The following is a 22,028-nucleotide window of genomic DNA, read 5'->3' on the forward strand; positions in this document are numbered from 1 at the left end:
AAGAGAAAAACAACCAGATAAAATTATAGACAAAAGATTTGAGCACATAATTCACAAAAGAAGATACATGAATGAATAGTAAACACGTGAAAAGATGCTCAACATTATTAGTAACTAGGGAAATGTAAATCCAAACATGTTAAGATACCATTACCCTCCTCTTAGGATAGCTAAAATAAGAAAACAAAAAAATGCTGATAATAGCAAGTTTTGGCAAGTATGCAGAACGTTTGGAAGTATGATACACTGCTAAGGAGAATGCAAAATAGTTTAGACACTGGTAAACAGCTTGGTAGTTTTTTAACCAAGTTAAATACACACTTACCAAATGACTCAACTATCCTAGTCCTAGGTATTTACCCAAAATAAATGAAAACATACATTTTCTTTTTTTTTTTTTTTTTGCGGTACTCGGGCCTCTCGCTGTTGTGGCCTCTCCCGTTGCGGAGCACAGGCTCCGGACGCGCAGGCTCAGCGGCCATGGCTCACGGGCCCAGCCGCTCTGCGGCATGTGGGATCTTCCCAGACCGGGGCACGAACCCGTGTCCCCTGCATCGGCAGGCGGACTCTCAACCACTGCGCCACCAGGGAAGCCCCATACATATTTTTTAACAAATGTTTTATTATATTTGAATGTTTACTGCAGCTTTTTTCATGGTAACCCAAACCCCAAAACAACTCAAATGTCTATCAACTGGTTAATGGATAAACAAATTGTGGTATATCCATATCATGGACAATTATTCAGCAGTAACAATAAAACTATTGATACACATGACAACATGGATTAATCTCAAAAGCATTATGCTGAGTGAAAGAAGCTACACATGAAAGATTACATGCTGTATTATTTTATTCATATTAAATTCTAGAAAAGGCAAACTTACAGAGACAAAAAATATATTGGTGGGTGCCAGGAGCTAGTTGTAGGAGAAGGGATTTATTGCAAATGGGCAAGAGAGAACTCTTTGGGGTGAGGGAAATATTCTATATCTTGATTGTGTTGATGTTATAGAACTTTGTACATTAGCTAACTTAAAGTTAGTGAATTTTAACAGGTTATTTTTACTTCAGGTATGTTGATTCTTAAAACGGCACTTTAACAATTGGATAAATATTGGAACAACATGACCATTGGTCCTGTCTCCTACCTCATACAGACATTAATTTCATATGGGCCATAGTATTTAACATAAAGAGTAAGATTATAAAACTTCTAGAAGAACAAATAGAAAAAGCTCTTTGTGCCTTTGGATAGCAAAGATCTTAGGAATATAAAATACACTAAATGTAAAAGAAAACAATGTATAATTTGAGTTCACTAATATTAAAAACTTCTCACTAAAAAAACACTTTTATTAAACTGAATAGGCAAGCCACAAACTGAAGGAGATATATCTAGTAAAGGACTTGTATCAATATATAAGGAACGCTTATGAAAATTAATAATGAAAACACAAATAACTCAGTTAAAATAGTCAATGTATTTGATCAGACTCTTCATAAAAGATGATTTGCCAAAGGACAATAGCACATGACAAAGTTCTCAGCATTACTAATTATCAGGGAAATGCAAGTTAAAACCACAATTTGATACCACTTCAAACCTTGTAAAATGTCTAAAGTACAAAAACAAAAAACCAAAAAACCCCCAAAACTGATACTTCCAAATGCTGGTGAGAATTTGCAGCTACTGGAATTCTCATATATTGCTGGTTGTCATGTGAAATATTAAAATCATGGTGGAAAACTGCTTAGTAGTTTCTTTTTAAATTTAAGCATACTCTATGATTATATTCAGAAATTTCACACTTAGGTAATTCCTGAGAGAAATAAATATATGTGAACAAACAAAAACCTGTGCAAAACATTTTTAGCAGTTATATTCATAATATACTCCCGTTATATTCATAATACTCCCATAATACTCCCCAATACTCCTGTCAGTAGGAGTGTTATATTCATAATACTCCTACTGATAGACAACTCAATTGTCTATCAGTAGGAGAAAAGATAAACAAATTTTGATATATTTATAAAGTGGAGTACTTCTCAGCAATATACATTAAAAGAAAGAATGAACTGCTGGTAGATGTGACAAAACAGATGGAACTCAGTGACATTAAGTTGAACAGAAGAAACTAGACACAAGAGAACAGCCTGTATGATTGCTTATATGATACAGTGATAAAAATGTTTATTTTTAGAAATTTTATTAGTGGCTTAATTTTTTTTACTAGAATCTACATTTTTTTACTCAATTCTTTTTTCATTTTTGAATCTATTAACTTTACTAAGATATGATTGTTATTGGTCACTTTTTCCTGGACCATACTGTATATCTATTCATTCTTCTTCAATGTTCTTTTATTTCTAAAAAATTGTCTTAAATTATACCTTTAGATATTGTCTCATATTAATGCTTCCTTTTTTGGGGGTTCCTTTTTCAGAGATGCTAATTATGTGTTTCTTCTTTCCTTTATTTGTCATTATTTCTCTAATTCCTTTAAACCCTTTGCTTATTTCCAATTTACTTAGCCTACTTTAAGTGAGTCTGTTACCTAATATGTTTCTAACATCGCCAGTTTGGCTTTTTGCTGCTTCCAATCTGGCCTTTATTTTTATGTTGATTTTATTATGTACTTCACGTCTTCATTAAACTTTGCCAATTCATGTATTCATGTTTATCTTCTTTTGTTGTTTTACAGGTCATTCACTTGACAGATATTTATGGAATGTCTTCTACCATGTATTAGACACTTCTCTCAATTGTTGTATCTCTTCTATGTGATCTTATTTTATAGAAGTGATCTCTCTCTCTCGCTCTCTTTCAAGCACATGCTCGCTCTTTACACGCACATACACACAGACACAATTTAATAGCAATGTGCTTAATTAAAATTTTTATTTAGTCTCATGATAGTATTTTTCTAGTGGTATTCTTTCATTTACTTACCTCTTTATTCTTTTATTCATTCATTGGTTTGCTCCTTCATTCATTCATTTGCTTGCATAGATCTGTGTTCTTTCCTTTTTGATTCTCATTTATCTTTGAGTAAAATGAGCTCTTCTTGGCCAGTCATTTGTTGGAGGTTTGTATGAGGGTGGAGTCAGTACTTCGTTCTAGGAATAAAGAAATCCTCCTTTTGTCATAGGGTTGAGTGTATGCCTGATTTATTTTAGACTTTTTTCTTCTCAGCTAACAGAAATTGGCTCTTCAGTGTTGTTTTTATTTTGAATCCCACATGGGGAGACACTCTAATCTTTTCAGTGCTCTGGGCTTCCAAAGATGTTAATCTCATCCTTTAGACACTCAAATCAAGCTTCTATCCCTCTCACTTTTTGAAGCCTCTTCTTTTCAAAGCTGGTTAATGACCAACTACTTTCTCTGTTTAGTGATTACTTCTCAGTTCTTATCTTGCTTGACCTTTCTGTGTCATAAGACCATGTCCATTGTGCCTCCTCCTTAAAGCTCCTTGGTTTCTGTCACTATTGATCCCTTGTTATCAGTCTTCTTACTATTCTTTCAAAATTCTTCTCTTCAGCTTACTTTCTTCTTGCCATAAGAATACATTTTCTAGAGTGCAGAGCTGAACATTTCAATCCTCTATTTACATTCTTTCAAAACATTTCCCACCTCCATTTAAAGTCTTACCATTTAGCATTACTTTAAAGATTAACATGTTTTGTGTCTCTTCCACATTTCTTAAGTTGTGTTTTCTGTTGCTTTTCATCCTTCAGATCCTATTCTTCAGAGCCATATAAACTGGATATACTTCACCAAACATACCATAATGTTGAACATCTCCGTGATGTGTCTTCCAGTTGGATTATTCTTCCAGCTCTTTTGCTCTGAGGAAATCCATTCATCCTTCAAAACCATGATCCTATAAATCTATAATACTCTTATTTACATTAATCAATCCTTTTCATGTGTTTCTTCTCTACATAATGAATAATAATGCTCATTATCGCCATTCAGCACTGCAGTGTCCTAGACTGTGAACTCTTTGACAGGCAAACTGGGGATCTTCTGCTGGTAGCAGTGCCTGTCAAATAGTAGACCTATGCTACTTATTTTCTTTAAGTAAATGAATAAAGATCTCATAAGATTTAGGCTTGAGACCATTGCCTCATTTCCTGTCTGGCACTTAAAAACATGGCTACTTGATAATGAAACAGGAGAACTCACAGACAGAAATTGTAGACTTTGAAGGTAATTTTCTCTCTATTCAGTATTACTTAATATAGTCCTAGATTTAACATGATTAATGAATGATAATGGTAGTTGTTTTATTATCATCTTGGCAAAGATAAAAAAGAAAATAACAATACTATCACAAATTATCTATAATTCCCTAAGAAGGAAGACCTGTGTAACCTTTGCATTCTGTCATTCTGTGTTAGAAGTTCATATTTTTACAAAAATTTGATCTGTATTTTCATTATACACACACACAAACACACACACACACACACATACCCACAAAACCTGTAAAACAGAGGGAAGGCCAAGAGACTTTTTGTGACCCAGATGATGTCGTTTAGCTTTATGATAGAAGAGAGAAATAGGTACTGCTTCTTATTCATTAAATACTGAGGAATAGTGTTCTATATTACATTCATTGTTGTATAATAATTTTTCAGTATTGTTATTTCCCACAATCATCTATGAATGGACTGTAGTTTAAAGGACTTGGGATTAATGCCATTTCAGACACTATATTATTTCCTCATCTTATGATTTGCCCTTTTGTAATGTTTGTAGTATTTACCTTGTCAGATTCATCTTGACTCTCTGCTCAGATCCCTGGAGACTGTCTTTCCCTTGTGAAGCAGTTGTTATATTCTCTTGATAATAAAATTCAGGCATAAATAGCTCTAAAGCACAGTTATATAAGGTCGTGTTATTTCAGTTGTGTTTTTTAAAAGGAAAGAAGTTGAAAGAGGGCATCTTTGTGGTGAGGTGTTAAGAGATAAGACTTAACTGAAATGTTTTGATGGGATTGTGATTCAGCAAGCCACTTAATGAGGACCTATTACATGCAAGACCCTGCTAGGCATTGCTTACTATTTCATTTAATCCTCACAATAACCCTGTGAGATAGGAGGTGCCTGTTTTTACAAGGAAGAACACAGTCTCAGAGAGGTCACTCAAATTGCTAATATCCCACAGTTAGTATCGAGTTGGAATCTCAACCTAGAATTGGCTGAATCCAGTTTCAGAGAGCTTTCCTTTATACAACTGCTGGCTTGCATTGAATGTCGTTTATATTGGAGAATCTACAAATGCCTATCACTAAAACCAGAAATCTTACTGCTTCTGTCATTCTAAAGCATGCAACATTTTAACCACATTTAATATTTGTTATATGATTGCAGCCATATCAAAAATAGACACAGCAAATTGTTTTTCACCAATAGAAGTACAGGATTAGAAAGATCAAATGACTTAATAAAGATTCCGTAGTCACTAATTGGGCTCTTACTGGTAGCTAAAGATCAGTGAGAGGAAGTCTCGTTTTGTTTTGAATGAACTGCTGTCCTTCACCTTCCTGATAAAATTTTACTTATCCTACAAGAGCATGGTTCAGATGTATCTTTGTGATTCCTTTCCTGGTCCTCCTAGGCAGTCTTATATAACCTTCCTGTATGCTGTTGCCACCCCTATAGTTACATCAATTGTCCATTTCCACTCTGCTACTCTACTTAGACTGTACAATCCTTGAAGACAGGGTTCATGCCTTTTCATCTATGTATTTTCAGGGCCTATACAGTACATGGCCCTCAGTAGTACTCAGTGAATGATTTTCAGATAAATGAATGAATAAAAGAGTACCTGAGTACATGCATATATGAATTCATAAATGAATTGCTTTGTGCTGAAGCCTCTTGTGTGTGTGCTTTAGCATGCTCTTTAATGTATAAAGTTTTGCTAAAACAACAACAAACAAAAACAGACACAACCCTTTAATTTAGAGGTAGCAAATGTAAGCACTGAAGTAGAACCAAATCCAGGTTACTGGAAGTTTTGTCCTCCTTGTGCCGTCATTAGGTGAATGACAAATCAGCTTTTATAGGGTCTATATTTCATCTGTAAAATGAGGGAATCCCATATGGCAAATGTTACAGAGATGGCACTCGAATAAATAAACTTTGAAAAACACTGCTCTAAGGAACTAATGGGGGAGGGGTGTTATAGGCAGTTCTGGTTTTCAAACTTTTCTAACTGGCAGAACTTCTTGTCAAATAAAATCTTCCATAGAGCCCCAGAATATAAAATAGGTAAAAATTGAGATTTTGTGGCTGCCAAGCATCTTTGTCTTCTAATACCTGCTCAGTCTGTTCACTCATCACTTCTATATCAGATGTATTAGGTACTTGTCAAATTCATGAGTGAGTCCATTCTTAGGGTGAGGTCTAATTTTGCATCTTTAAAAATAAACAAAGAAATTATAGTTTCTGAATATGAAGATATTTAAAGACCAATAAAAGTATTTCCATATATTCCTTTATGCTCTATCAAAATAATATTGCACAACATTCTGGTATTGCCATATTAGTTTCAGCCTTCTGTTTTTGAGAGATTTCCTCTTTTTTTCATATGTTCACCTCGATCTGGACCCCCAAACTTTTAGTAGGGCTGGGATAGACTGTTTGGCCCAAAACTGGGTGTCTGTTTCTAAATAGGTGGTAGTCATTGCCAGAATTAATATCCCATTAATTCAGTTAAGCCAGTAAATGGCACACCATCAATTCATTTGAGGTCCTCAGAAGATTCCTCACATTTTTTGCATCTTTCTCGTAGGAAGTCTGTAATGATGTAGTATTTATATTTCTGAGAAAGGAGCACACAGAAATTGTGTGTGCTTGCTTGCTTAAAATAATAATGAAGTTTGCTATTTCAGTCTTCTTCCCAAGAAAAGAAGACTTTTACACTGATGATGAGCATTTGGGGTTTTTGAGCCTAAGAAGAAGACTTTGACCAAAATCTTTTCTATCTCCCACATGTTTCATGAAACATGTTTGAAAAGCATTATACTGTTGGACAATTTTAAAAAGCCTAAAGACATAGCACTTGTGAATGAACATTAAGAGTCTTCTGCATGAACTTAACATTATTTTAGGTATTGAAGCAGAGACCTAATTTAGAAGAAGAAAATACTTGTGAATTCTTGCTCAAGCATAGGAGAAAGCAGAGGCAAATTATTATGCCATTTTAGCTGTTTTAGATCTACAGTTGTTTCATAGTCCAGATTTTTCAATTTGATGTAAATTTGTATGAGATTACATAATGGAGTAGCTTTTCATAGGCTCCATATGTTCTGCAAACTACAATGCAAAATTACTCATTCTTACAAATAAATATATAATTATGATGAATAGTATGAATAAGAAAAAAGTAATGATGTGATAAGGCCCCGTGACACGTAGGGGAAGTCAGTAAAGTATTTTTTGAAGAAATGACCTGTAAGCTGAAGGCTGAGGAATGAGTTCACCAGGCAATATGGAGAGATTCACCAGGCAAAACGGAGAGATTATTACAGCGCAGGAACAGTCCTGCGGCAAGGAAGCCATGTTGGGTAAACCCTAAATGCAGTTTGGTTAAAGATAAATGAGTTAAAGGGGACAGTGATGTGGAGTAAGGTGGGGAAGCGAGGAGAAGCCAACACAGGAAGTTGAGGCTGAAAAGGCAAGCTGGGACCAAATCTGTAGGGACTGGTATGTCACATGAAGGGTTTTGGCTTATCCTAAATGTAACAGGAAGCCATGAGGGATGTACAGCAGGGAAGTATATAAGGAACTTTGCATTTTCAAAAGATCATTCTGGAGAATAGATAGAGGGGGAGCAGAGGGCTTCTTTCTTTGTCCCTTAGTTACAGTACCTGTAAAAGGACTGGAACCTCTTCTGTGAAGCTTTCCTTGATGATTTTTACCCATAGAGGTGGCCTTCACTAATTTGTTCACCTAATGAACCCATTGTTGTTCCTGTCACAGCACTTATCACTCTGCTCTGTGAGCCTGATGTGTGCCAAGGAGGCATAAGTATTGCAGAATGAAAAACTGTTGATTCATCTCTCTGAAGACTAGACAGTGGACATTTTAAGGTTGAGGATTATGTCATATTCATCTTGTATTACTCACAGCATCTAGCAAGTCTCTGTCACACACTGGGTTCTCAATGGATTTTGTTGCTGCTCTTGGGAAACTGAAGAAAAAGAAGTGTCATTATTTATTTTGGGTGGAAATGGGAATTTTGGATCATAGATGCAATTTAATTTGTTATACTATCATTGAAATTTGGTAACATTAATTGGAGTCTTAGAGCAGCTGTAATAGTTTTGTGAAAGTTACTAAGTAGCTATGAAGGTAGAATTAAAATATTTCAATTTGAGCCTGAGCACATACCCCACAAATACTTAAGGGAACTGAAGATCCTTCATCCATACTGGCCCTTTACATTTGTTTGTAGACCTTCTATGGTTCACTTCAGGAGGTAGTAAAAATTCCTCATGCTTCCTAAATCTTCCTGATCACATCATCACTTTGGTACAATGATAACTCTGAGATGGAAACCCTCAGATGTTGAGAGAGCTTACAATATCAAATTGTTCATTGATCTGAATATACGGCTTGAATATGTCATTTGAACATAGGGCTTCTTTGTTCTTTCCCTCTTAGTTAAGAGGCTGAAAAAACAAAGCAGTTTATATAATGTCTTATGGCACTTTAAACTATAAAAAATTAATCAGTGTACCAGTTACTTTTTTTAGAGTAGGAAAAATAATTCAACACTTGAAAATTTTTCCATTTAGACTGTTTTTATTGGAGAGAAACTCATTAATAAACCCATTGAGGCATTACAATATTTATACAAGTAGAAACATGGGAATAGTTTGTCACTTTCTCTCTGTTCTGTTGTTGTCAGGAATTGACATTCATCCAAACAAATTGTACAGTAAGAATTATTTCTTTCTTGTCAACATGTGTATTGATTTCAAGTTTGTGTTCTATTAGTAAGTTATAAGGAACACATTTTATAGTAGAAATTGTTTTTAAGTGGTTGTTTAGGAGACATGTTTTACTCAGAGCAGAATTTAGCCTAGCTACTTTGCAGTCTGACAACTATTAAAAGAATGCCATTATTTCTTTGTTACTTATAATTCTCTCAGGCTAAGCTAATGGTTTAAGTTCATATTAATTTTTAATACTTCTCAATTCTTATCTCAAAAGCCCTTGATGCTTATTGCCTAATTAAACAAACATTTTTCCCTCCCAGAAATGCCATATCTAAATGTTGGGTGCTTATAGTCTTAAGAAGTTTTACATAAAACATGTCTTTTTGTATTACATACACTTTTTTTTTTATCACTTGTTTTTTGCTCTCCATTATTTGCATCCCATTACAAGAGTTTTTGGGAGGAAGCACATTTGTCTCTCCTTTTTATCTCCGCAACAGTCAAATCCAAAATCAGCTCTAACTGGGCACAGTAGCCCTGAGTTTCTGAAAGTGTGATGAGACCAGTAGATATAAACTCCAGGGAGGACTTTATATTTTCTGTATTGACTTCTGGACATGTTTATCCATTTGCTGAGTCTAGAGAGTTGGTTTTATGGTTTGTGTTTACTTATGCTAGTTTCCTGGAATTTCATTAGATTCATAAAGTTTGTGGATAATTATACCACAACCCTTTTACAAGACCCAGAGCGAGGTTGATAGCTCTGCTAGGCAGCTGTGGGGCTGTGAATGCGGATAGCACGTCACACTCCTCTTTGGCCAGCATTTCTTCCTTCCAGTCATACTACCTTAGATCCTAGCCCCAAACAGAAAACCCTTATCTTCTTCAACTAGACTTTATGCTATTTATTTTAAAAGGTTAATATCCACTGGTCTAGTAAAGAGGTTCTTAGACATTTGTACTTTATGAATCAGTGAAATTTCCAGAGAACTAGAGGAATGACATAGAAATTGCCGATGTCTAATTTTCTCAATTGAGGCCATTAAGAAACGGAAGAAAGAAATGCTCATGCCACATTACATTATCATCATCATCTCAAAAATGGACATTTTCACATCTGAAAGAATGATGAGTAGGACTTTTCCTGTTTAAAAAAATGGGGACTGTAACCCTAAACAGAGGACCAAGAGCCATCCAAATATCCCACATTCTCCACGGAGAGCTGTATATAAAAGTGCTCGGGCAGCTCCCTCTGAGAGGGAGCCAGGTGGGTTCTGACACCAGTCATCACCCCAGCAACCTTCCAGCCCTCATATAAACTGACTCTGGGTGGGGGTAGGATGGTATGTGAAGAGGTGTTGGGGAGGTGAATTGTTGGCCTACTGAAGATGAAGAACCACTTCTAGAGATTGGGGGTGCCGTCAATAAAAAGAAGGTTAGATCCTATGTACTTTAGGGAAACAAAAGGGATGTAATATAATAAATTGATTACATAAATATGAATAATGAAAGTGAAAACAGGCCAGCCAGGTAACACAGAGATTAGTGAAGCAGCTACCACTCCTAGTGCTGAGGGAGAAAGGGAAGGTAGTACTATGAGAGTCTAGCAGTGGAAAGGAGGGGTCACCACCTTAGGAGCTGGAACCACCAAGGGGTGGCTCTGAAGCTAGTGAGCAGACATCTGATGGGGTATTTTATGGCTGCTTCTGGGTCTGCCTGGAGGGAGGGCCAGTGTTGTTTATGCTCCTGATAAAAGGAAGAGTCCCTTCTCTCCAACTCTCTTCTTCCACTTTCCTCCTCACGATTCCTGTTGTCAGCACCTAAAGGAAGCCAGCTGGGAAGAGAATTTGTGAAATACAGTTTGCAGTGTCTCAACCCCAGCGTCACAGAGCAGAGTAACTGAATGGTTGGCTTTGGTCTGAAAGACAATGATAAAACAACTGACACAGTGTCTCATTTCTCCATTGATCATTTATGCAGAAGAATTTCTGATTGGTTCTTTATGTCCCCTTGAGCACGGGAAAGGGGAAATGGAGAGAGAAGAGATGGCAGCAAAGAAGCTTAACCTTTGCCACTTGGGGTAACAAGGATGCTTGAGCTTATTCCGGATAAGTACATTGTGGATTGAGCCATCTTGTCATTACTTTAATCAGAACAGACTTGCTCAAGGGAACCTTACCAACAAGTTTCAGTGTGTACCAGTGGAGATGGGAGCTGAGGAGATGAGAAAAGTTATTTTTTCCCCCAGTGAAAGCTCCTACTTACCCCTAAGAAGAGAGCCAGCATTTGGACACCTGCCTTAGAGAGGGCATCAATATACAGTCTCTTTTTGTCAGAGAAGCAATGACACTTAACAGAGGACTGCAATTAAATGCCCAGTGACATAAGAAGACTTTCCTTTTCATTAACTCTTCCACTCTGCTGCAGTGTGGAAACAGCTAGAACCTAAAGAAAAGAGGAGGGAGGAGGAATAAAAGAGTAGACTATTCCTTCTGGCCATTCCAAGTCCTACACACCGGCCACCAAGTGGCCCCACAGATCCTGGCCACTGAGCAGAGAAAAGGGAAGGAGATAGGATTTAAAGCAGGTATAAGTTATGGACTCAATTTGAGCTGCTGTTAAGGAAGAGGAAAGAGATTTAACATTGCAGATGGAAAACAGTTATTAGAGAAAACTTAAAACATGTGCAGAATGTTCAATAAATCAGTTATACGAAAAACAAAATGAAACTTTTTTGAGCATCATCTCAGAATAAAGGGCGATCTTTAAACTGGAAAAAACAACTTTCTTAAAAACTCAGAGTATTACCCTTATTTTTTTTTTTTATCTCTTCAGGGTTTGGTCATTTCATCATGGTTTATATCCATAATGTAGGATTTTAGAATGATTATCATTATTCATTGAACTTTCTGTCAATCAGGGATTACTAGTACTGATAACTGAAACCTGCCGAAGGAGAAGTTTACACTATAGCTATAGCAGTCAGTCAGGGTCTTTTTCCTCATTTTAGCTTTTATATCTCTGTGGAGAAAGAGGGAAATACATAATTATACGAAGAATACTGTAGTCTTAGAAAATAACAGAATGTTGTGAAAGATTAATATAAGTTTAAAAGCATCTTTTAAGTGGTGAAAGATAAAACCACAGGAGAACTATTCATATATGCCAGAAATGGAATTTATAGTCATCATACTTACTCATAACTTTGAAATTCTTAGAAACACTTTGTTTTAATGAACCAAATGGCATTCTACATATTGAGAAGCAAATTTTGCTCATGGAAGAATAATCTCAAATTAAGAGAGCCTGACTTCTTCTCTTGTTTACATTTGCCTTAAATTTGAGGCGCTTAAAAACGTCAGTATCGGGCTTCCCTGGTGGCACAGTAGTTGAGAGTCCGCCTGCCGATGCGGGGACACGGGTTCATGCCCCAGTCCGGGAAGATCCCACATGCTGTGGAGCAGCTGCGCCTGTGAGCCATGGCCGCTGAGCCTGTGCGTCCGGAGCCTGTTGCTCCGCAACGGGAGAGGCCACAACAGTGAGAGGCCCGCATACCACAAAAAAAAAAAAAAAAAGTCAGTATCTTTTAAAAATTACTGCTTTTTGTCCTTACATGATTAGGGAGCATGATTCCAGAAAACCGATCAACTTAACTTGTATCCCAGTATCAGAAAAATAAATAAAAATCACTTCGTTCACTTCTACCTTGAAAAGATGTGAATAAGACCCAATCAGCTGCATAGTGATTGGTTAAGAGACTTGGCCTTAGAAATAAAGTTCTAGTCTGAACCAGCAGAGTGTGTGACTTTGTGCATATTTTATTACTGTTCCGAGACTTGATTCCCTCACCTGTTGTGATAATTGTGCCCACTTTATTTGGTTGGCTGCTCTAATGAAACATAATTGAACTCTTATATGTATATTACAAACTGGTACAAGATAATTTTTCCATCCATGTTAGCCTAAACGAAAGGCAACTGACACTAGCAATCAGCAATAACATGGCATAGATAATCTCTATTCTTCTATTTCATAATATTATAACACAATATATTACAATGTTAAATTATATTGTATACTATTATATAACAATAGTATAATACAATAATATAACAATGTAATATTAAACATGTTATAACATTTCTTTGAACTCCCAAACAGAGTCACCATTGCCACCCACGAGTGATGACATAAAACTATTTCTGCCTCACAAAAGCAATTTGAGATAATGCCTGCTGACCTTCTTTTCTAAAAGCCATAAAACCATTCTAGAACTCCAACTAGATTTTACTTATTCATTCTCTAACAGTTATTTATTGAGACCCTGCTTTGTGTCAGTCACTGTACGAGGCACTGAGGGAGGATATTTTAAAATTGCCCTCTGGCTTTGTAAAGTTTTTGGAGCAAATCTGTTATCAGTCAGGGTCCCAGCAGGAAACAGATTGCACTCCCACAGGGAGTGAAAGAGAATTTAATGTAGGTACTATTTACAAAAGGTGTGGACAGGGTTGAGGATAACCACAAAGGCATCATGCAGCACCATGAGGCTAGCAACAGTGGAAAGTTGCTACCAGCCTTATGTCTGAAGGGTCAAGTGGAGACAGTAGTTAATGGAACCCAGGGAAACCTATCTCCTTAGAGAGGGGTGACTGCAGGAGCTGTGATCTAGAGTAGAGGGCTTTTGCCACTATTACACTCTAGCCAGCAGAGAGGAACCTTTCTTTCCTCCTGTCTTCCTGCTGCTTCCAGGAGCCAGAGGGCTAGAGAGCCTATGGACTCAGTCTGTGAGGACCAGCCTCCTAGGGCACAGCCAGGATGGAGAAGGTGTTGGAGTGGATCTTGAGGGGCAAACGTAAACTATCTAGAAAACAATCTCTCCTCTCTTTTATTTGGTTTTATCGGTTTGGCCAAAAAGTTCGTTCGGGTTTTTCATACCATCTTACGGAAAATCCGAACGCACTTTTTTGCCAACCCAATATATAATGGATGCTGGGTTTTATTTCTGAATGTAAAAATAATATATTTTATTTTCTTTTTATTTTTTTTGGCGGTACGTGGGCCTGTCACTGTTGTGGCCTCTCCCATTGCGGAGCACAGGCTCCGGACGCGCAGGCTCAGCGGCCATGGCTCACGGGCCTAGCCGCTCAGCGGCATGTGGAATCTTCCCGGACCGGGGCACGAACCCGTGTCCTCTGCATCGGCAGGCGGACTCTCAACCACTGCGCCACCAGGGAAGCCCAAAGTAATATATTTTAAATGTAGAACATTTGGAAAACTTCCTTGTAACTTGAGATCTTGCTTTTTCCTAGCCAGGACGTGCTCCCAGTTGGAAGCACATGAATTTATCCAGTCATCTCTCACACTCAAAGTGTTTTAAAATGTAAGTTTATTTTCATGGCTAAGACCTCACAAAAATACTGTTGCATGCCCCAAATCTACTGATGTTACCCTGGAACATGTCTTTCTGCCTGCCATAAATTTCCTTAGCATGGCATCTTCCTGCATGTGTCACACCCTTAGCACATTAAATTTTTTCCCATATTTTTGCACACCATATACTTTTCTATTATCTCCACTAAACAAATTCTACTTATTATTTAAGGCTAAAAAGAAACGTCATTTCCTTCCCAAAGTCTTCCCTGAAACCTAAGCATTTTAACATTTAATTATATTCTTTGATTCACTCATTTTACAAACATATTTGAGAACCTACTCTGTACCAAGTGCACATTTAATATATGTAAGTCTTCCCTGCCAGACTAGACCTAAAATTCTTGAGGGCTGGGTTTGCACTGAGCTTCATCTGGATCCTAGAATGCCTTGTTCACGTCTAAGAAGCTATAGCTAAGGTCTTACTCTTCATTTCTGCTGGGGAAACTTGATCCTTGTTTCTCCCTGCTGAAGACAGCCTAGAGATTTCTACTCCAGTTGTGTTGTTTTATCCTATTTTTAAGTGCATTTCCTGCCAAGCAAAATGGATCATTTTCTTGGCTCAGAAAAGAATACACCACAAAAATTTGGAAAATATGAAAAAGAAAGAAAAACCTCCAATAACTCTTATATAATGTTCACTGTTTTAATTTTACACAGCTTCTTTAGTAATTTTCTATGCTCATATTTTTACAGAATTATACTGATTGGGGATATCTAATCCTATATCCTGCATTTGAAACTTACATCTTTTAATCTTGCTTTTTCTTTGCTTAGGAGTATAAACATTTGTTTTCAGGTTTGGCCTTAGAGGGGCACTTAAGACTGAACATAACAGATAAAATGCCTGTTATTTGTTGACTTTTGTTAAGTTTCAAGCAGCCTTTGAGTAAAAAGCTCTAAAATTCTGCCTATTCCTCTTTGGTCAGTGTTAGAGGAGTTCAGTAATTGTAATCATTCCTTGGTGTATGCTGAGGAAATTCTTTTCCTTGGCATATTGAATTGAACACCTGAAAGGCCTGTGGGGTTCTCTCCCTAGAAGACTTATAAAGGCAAAGTTTCTCCCTCCCCCCACTCTCTTATCCACTCTGTCAGTTTCACTGCCAACTCCTGCATAATGTCATCAAATTATGTGTTAGAAATTCAACCCTGGTTTCCTGGGTGATGGGACAATGCCACTACTTAGTATTCCTAGTCACATAGCTACAATTCCATCACGCTCTTAATCTATATATATCTTCGTGTTCGAGAAGCAGACTTTTCAAATCAGGCCTGTATTAAGAATTTTAAATGTACAGAGTGAGAAAACATAGGAGCTTCTTGAGCTCAGCATCGATGCAGGCCATTTTTGATGTTAAGATCTTGAGACTCCGCCATGTGGACCAACGCTTCTTGGATTCAATGGTTTCTATACTGTACCTTTTCCAGTTCAATTCTGCAAACTCAGAATTCTTCATATTCTCTTTTAGACTACTGTATGTCTGAACTTTAAACTTGGGCCTGTTTTAATAGCCTGATTTTTCATAAACCAGTGACTCTTTTTCCTCTGGAGCTGGCACAAGTGGGGTGCATCCTTAAATTTTGGTAACGTTTTTGAGGTTCTTTGTTGCTGTAGTGGCTTCCAGTGATCTACACAAAACAAATGTCATGAACTGCAGTGTCTCTGCTTCAGAATGGCCAAGTTTGTGTGATTTAAACCAGGGAATACTAGCTCTTTCGAACTATTGGTTGCTAAAATTCTCTGTGATGAATACTTGCCTATGTACTTATACGTGTAAGAGGTTTAAACTGATGGTACCATTGAAATTAAGATTTTTTTTTGGTCATGCATATTTTTGTATTGGTTTTCTTTCTTTTCCTGTTTTCCTTGACAATAGTATCAATGGATCATATTCGTTAAATTCTAAATCTGCCATGTTTTAGCTCTGTTACCTTGGCCCAATTATTTTTCTGATCCTCTGTTCTCTCATTAGAAAAAATAGATGAAAATAATCTCACAGATTGTGATGGGGATCAAATGAAATATTATATGGGAAAGTACTTTGTAAGTTTAAAGCCTTTCACTAATACATATTATTTCTGTATTCTTAAGGATCATTGATTATTTGGGAGCCTAACTGTTATCCTCTATTCTTTTTCTCTCCTCTCAAATACCTTTGCACTGATGTCTTGGATTTTTGCATTTTGTGAACCTCTTTCCTCACATGTTAGATTTAATTGGCTTGGTAAATTGTGATATTTACTTATACACGTGCCTTGTGTACATTCAAATATTAGTGTGGAGAATACAACTAAGCTACTTATTTGTATTTAAGGATACCGAACTGTTCTTTTTTGTGTGTGTCTTGTTTTCCCCTGCAGGTCTTAAAAATTGTCAGCAAAGCTGCACTGAATAACAGACGCCCTAAAAGGGGCTGCTGTTCCCCTTTATAATGAAGAAAAGCAGGAGTGTGATGACAGTGACGGCCGACGATGTAAGTTCCAAACATCAGAGTTGCCGATTCCACCCACTCTTTGCTCAATAAAGAAGTCACTCCATAATTCTGTTCCAAGGGCAGGCAAGGTTGTCTAATAGTACCACTCTGCCTCTAGGTGCTTCTGTGACCTGGACATTGCCAACCCTTGGACCCAACACTCTGCATGCTAGGCAGCAGGCACACTGCCCTCTCTGCAGCTTGGAGATGGGCTCAGTTTGAGCTTTGTGATTTTCATTTACAAAACCACCAATCCGTGGAAATTTTTCTTTTCACCCTGTTTTCATTTCTTTTTTTTTTTTTTTTTTCCCACTACACAGGCCTCTCACTGTTGTGGCCTCTCCCGTTGCCGAGCACAGGCTCCAGACGTGCAGGCTCAGTGGCCATGGCTCATGGGCCCAGCCGCTCCATGGCATGTGGGATCTTCCCGGACTGGGGCACGAACCCGTGTCCCCTGCATCGGCAGGTGGACTCTCAACCACTGCGCCACCAGGGAAGCCCCTGTTTGCATTTCTTGATGACTTTCTTGCACCCTTTTATCCAAGTTCAGCTGATCCTTGAGTCATCTCCTATGGTGGGGTCTTTGACAGCTGTTTGAAACCCATCCTCTAGGACTTGGCTCAAGTGTGGGCCTCAGACCAGCAGCACTAGCGTCACCTGTGTATTTATTAGAAATGAAGAATTTCAGAACCATCTCTCAGACCTAAAGTTCAGAATTTATTCCCAAGGTGATTACATATGTACATTATGTACATAGGTAAATTTCCATTATCTTCACTAAACAAATTCTACTTATTATTCAAGGCTAAAAAGAAACCGCATTTCCTTCCCAAAGCTTTCCTTGAAACCTAAGGATTTTAACATTTAATTATATTCTTTGATTTACTCATTTTACAAATATTTTTGAGGACCTACTATGTACCAAGTACATTTTTAATATACGTAAGTCCCAGGCTGACTACATATGTACATTATATTTGAGAAGCTCTGCTCTGGGTCATTTGAAGAAGTCTGTAGACTCATCATTTTTAATAGCTTTGCCTCTTGGTCAGCAGATATTATCTTTTTTGCTTTCAATTGACCAGTCCCCCATTAGTGTGTTTTTAATTGTCCAGTGTTTACTCAGCTTCTGTTTGTAATTGAGCCAAAAATTATATGCCACTAATCAGATGTGCAGAAGGAAGGAAGGGAGGGAGGAAGGAAAAAGAAGTCATTTTCCTTGCTGTCTGTAATAGCTCATCTTGTTAAACTTCTATTTCACAGATGGGGGAGGGGCTGGGAGGAACTTGAACTTGGTAATTAATAATGTAAACTGGTATCTTTTGAGTAAATGCCCAGTTTATGAGTATTTCTCCAAGTTCTTACTCCTTCCCTTCCATGTAGGCAAGTGGGAAAACATTGATATTATAGTCACAGGTGTGTGGTATTGTCCTTGTCTTGTATTTCCACTGGTTCTTACTGTTGTCCTATTGAGGAATAGCTCATTTCCCCAGATATTTGGTTGTCAGTCTCTGCCCTTGATCCAGTGTGCTTAGGCACATGGTAGGTATAACAGGTGATGAGTGCTCTCAGCCTGAGCAGGGGACCTTCTCAGCTCGCTGTAAATTTGACATTCTCCCCTGCTACCTGGGCTCTTCACCTAACCTTTCAGTGGAGCTCTGATTGTTTAAAAGACTCAGCTTTGCTTTCTGTGCAGCCCTTACGTTTGGGCTGCTCACCCCATGAACCCCTGGTCCCTTTACCTTATGCTGCAGAAAACCCCTTGAAGAGCAAGCTGAGGCTAATTCTCAGTTTCCTTCTCTGTCCCTATCTGGGTTTGTAAGAACTTCTAGGACCCGCAAATGCAGAGTGAGACTTAGTTGTGCCATGAGGCTCTTGCCCACCAAAGCACACTCCTTTGCCATTGCCTTTTCTACTCTTTTGTGTTGAGACACTTGGTTAGTGATCTAGTCTCATCGCCTGTGCCATATTTCCTTTTCTTCTTTCCCCCTTCCCTGCTCCTTGACCACAAGGGAACTGCCCTTAAGTCATATTCTAAGTCCTCAGTACCAGTGGTAAAAAGCTGTGTTCAGACCTTCATGCTCTGGTTAGGATATCTAAGGGGAAACTTCTGGAATTTGGAAATTCTGTTTCTCTTAAAAAAAAAAGCTTGGGGTTGTCCCATAATACTATTTGTATACTGTGTGCTCCAGATTCTATTTCTTTGGAAGAATAAAACTAAGCAATGCATCCTGTCTATAAAGGATGATCAATGATTTTTTTCCTTTTCATTCTATCATTGCAGTAATAATCCTAATCCTCTCTAATGGTTACCACAATCAAAAGACAGGGAAGGTTGCATAGAAAAATGTACAAAAAAGAAAAGCACATTTGAAGAATACTAACCCCACCTAGACTGGTGAGGTTAGTATTATTACCTAGATTTGCACTTCCGACATGGTAGCCACTAGCCACACGTGACTATTAAGCACTAGTACGAATGGGGAGGTGCTGTAAATGTGAAATACATCTTGGATTTTGATTACATAATAGTACAAATAGAAAAGAATATAAAGTATGTTAGTAATAATTTTTGATATAGATTACATGTTGAAATGACAATATTTTGGATATACTAAGCTAAGTAAAATATACTATTAAAAGTAATTTCACCTGTTTCCTTTTTTTTTTTACTTTTTTAATGTGACTACTAGAATATTTAAAATTATACATTTGGCTCCCATTTGTGGCTTATACTTTATTTCTGGTGGACAGTCATAACCTAAAACTTTTCACCATGCACCTCAACCTTTCCAGTATACTACAGAAGATCATATCAAATGTTACACACAGTATCTCTTCCCTTACAACAAAAGCAAATTGGCAGATATTACATTTTTTTATACCACACTCTGAAGAAAGGTTCACCCTTAAGTCAAGGATATTTTATTATATTCTCATTATTTCAGCTCAACAAACAGTTACTCAGCGATTTAAATATTCACCTAATATTAATTTAGCACCTATTATACACTCCACACTGGTTAGGTTCTAGGGATTAGAGTCCTTGTCCCTTTGTAGCTTATATTCTAGAGGGGAGGGTGTACATCAATCAATAAATTATAAAATAATCCCAGCTATGATAAGAGCTGTGGAGAAAAATGAAGTTGGTCAGGGGGCAAAAAATGGTTGGACGGTGACAATAGGTGTTCATAGAAGGATAACATGAAGAGAGGAAATATGGACAGTGAGGACATATAAGCATTGAGGGAGTGAGCCCTGTGAAGACCTGGGGGAAGAGAGTTTCTGGCAAAGGGAACAGTGTGATTTCCAAAAGTAACATTCAAATTAATGTTTTTTCCCCCCAAATCTTTGATCTGATGTGTGGTGTAGTTGGCCAGTATCATGCTGATAAAAATAGGAAAATAAGTCCAAGATCACCAATTCAGTAGTTTAGAATTGACTGAATTAGATTTTGCCTTTGAGGATGTTAGCAAATTTGGGGCAGTAATTATGAGTATGAATTAGAAAGTTTGAGGTCATTATGAATAACTCAACTTAGGTTAATGTGTTTGCATAACAATGTTACTGTTCTTAGTATTTAACTTAATTTCTAAAAAGCTATTCCATTAAGCTCTTTTGTGGCAATGCATTTGCACATTAACTGAGGTCTTTTGAAACAAATTCTTCAAAGAATGGCTACAAATCTGTAAATTCAAGCTTGTTCACAAGTCAGTATGGGATATATTTTGTGATAGGTGTGACTTTGTTACTTTTCAAATAACAAGTACCAAATAAATACCCATTTAGTTTATTCACTGCAATTAAACCTGGTTGGTAATATTTCCATTTCTAAAAGAGGAAAAATATCCAATAACTTTATTATAAGACTATTGTGGTTGGTGGTTTAACTAAGTGACATCTCATTTCTGTTCTTTGGTACAGTGTTTCTTGTATGGGTGGTAAAGTATATGCTTTACCACCCATACAAGAAACACTGCTTTGCTTTCCAGATAATCAGTGCTTTCTTTACATGCATATTTGGAACAAACTGAGTTATAAAAGTTCTGACTTTTAGTTTGTTCTTGAATCTCTTTAGGAAGACTTTGTCTCTCCTAAGACTTCCTGTCTCCTCAACTAGTCTCTAAGTCTTTTGAGAAAGAAACTTACATATACTATGCTTTCTCCTCAGCCTATTTCTAACACATACACATGCGCGTGCACACACACACACACACACACACACGCACACACATATAAGTGCTATGCCTGCAGTAGATTTAATATAACCAGTTACTAAACAGTAAAACACTGGCCACATTCCAGAATATTTCAAACTCTGGACAATTGTAAATTGTTTTGTCTCCTTCCTGTTACTGAATTGTGGTTCTACTGAATTTTAAATAAGTGGTATTCCAAAACCATAAGTCAAGCACAACAAATATGATGATATCCCATTTCCAGGTGGAGTGGGGCCCCTGAAAATTGTCAGGCCTATTCATGCCCAGATTTTCATCATGAAAATGTGGTTTTGCATGGATGAGATAAGCATAATCACTAGAATACAGGTTCTGTCTCTTTTTGCTGTTGTATCCTTTCTTAAGTAGCACAGAGCAAGACTTTAATAGGTGTGCAGAAAATATTTGTTGAATGAACCCAGCTAGACCCTTAAACTTGAGTTAATTATCCTTGTATGAACTAGTATAGGGATGGGTGGAGGAGTGGTGGGCGGAGAACTTTAGTTTGTTTAAACCTAAGGCAGTCTAGTCCCAGGCTCTCCTAAGTCTGTTCTGAAGGGCTAGTAGGAAATACCTGTCTTTTTAGGGCTACAGAATGACTTCCAGGTGAGAGACCTTGGCCTGGTGTTAGGACTTCCATTATTACTTAAGATACGAGTGGAGAGTGACAGTTACAACTTTTAAATTCCAAGTTGCTATCAGTGGCTACTTGCATTGCTGTAACATTTCTTGTCTTCAAGCCGGTATGAATGGTGATGCAGGCAGAGGTTCTTTTGGGGCTTCCACTCCCCACAGTACCAGGAACCAGAGTCACCAAGAGATATAGGAAGAATGAATAACTCTTATTATTGGTTATAATACAATGCCTCTATCTTCTCACAAGTATTTCATTCATGTCAGCATTAGGGCATATATTGAACACATGGCAGTTCAATTCGGGACCAGAT

General features: G+C 37.4%; 1 protein-coding gene across 2 annotated transcripts in view; it reads left to right on the forward strand.

Moving 5' to 3' along the window:
* PDE4B (phosphodiesterase 4B) overlaps window positions 1–22,028 on the forward strand; it is a 593,994-nt gene that overhangs the window by 93,097 nt on the left and 478,869 nt on the right. Inside the window, exon 2 of one of the 2 annotated variants that reach the window (XM_027113997.1) lies at window positions 16,752–16,864. In XM_027113997.1, coding sequence (XP_026969798.1) covers window positions 16,823–16,864 — 42 coding nt within the window. In that variant the 5' untranslated portion in view covers window positions 16,752–16,822. Of the gene's footprint in view, window positions 1–16,744; window positions 16,865–22,028 lie in introns of those variants that run through there. The other variant, XM_027113998.1, reaches the window with a different exon arrangement.

Source organism: Aethalodelphis obliquidens, unplaced genomic scaffold (assembly GCF_003676395.1).
Source record: "Aethalodelphis obliquidens isolate GAN/ISIS:26980383/991018 unplaced genomic scaffold, ASM367639v1 scaffold13, whole genome shotgun sequence".
Classification (NCBI taxonomy): Eukaryota; Metazoa; Chordata; class Mammalia; order Artiodactyla; family Delphinidae; genus Aethalodelphis; species Aethalodelphis obliquidens.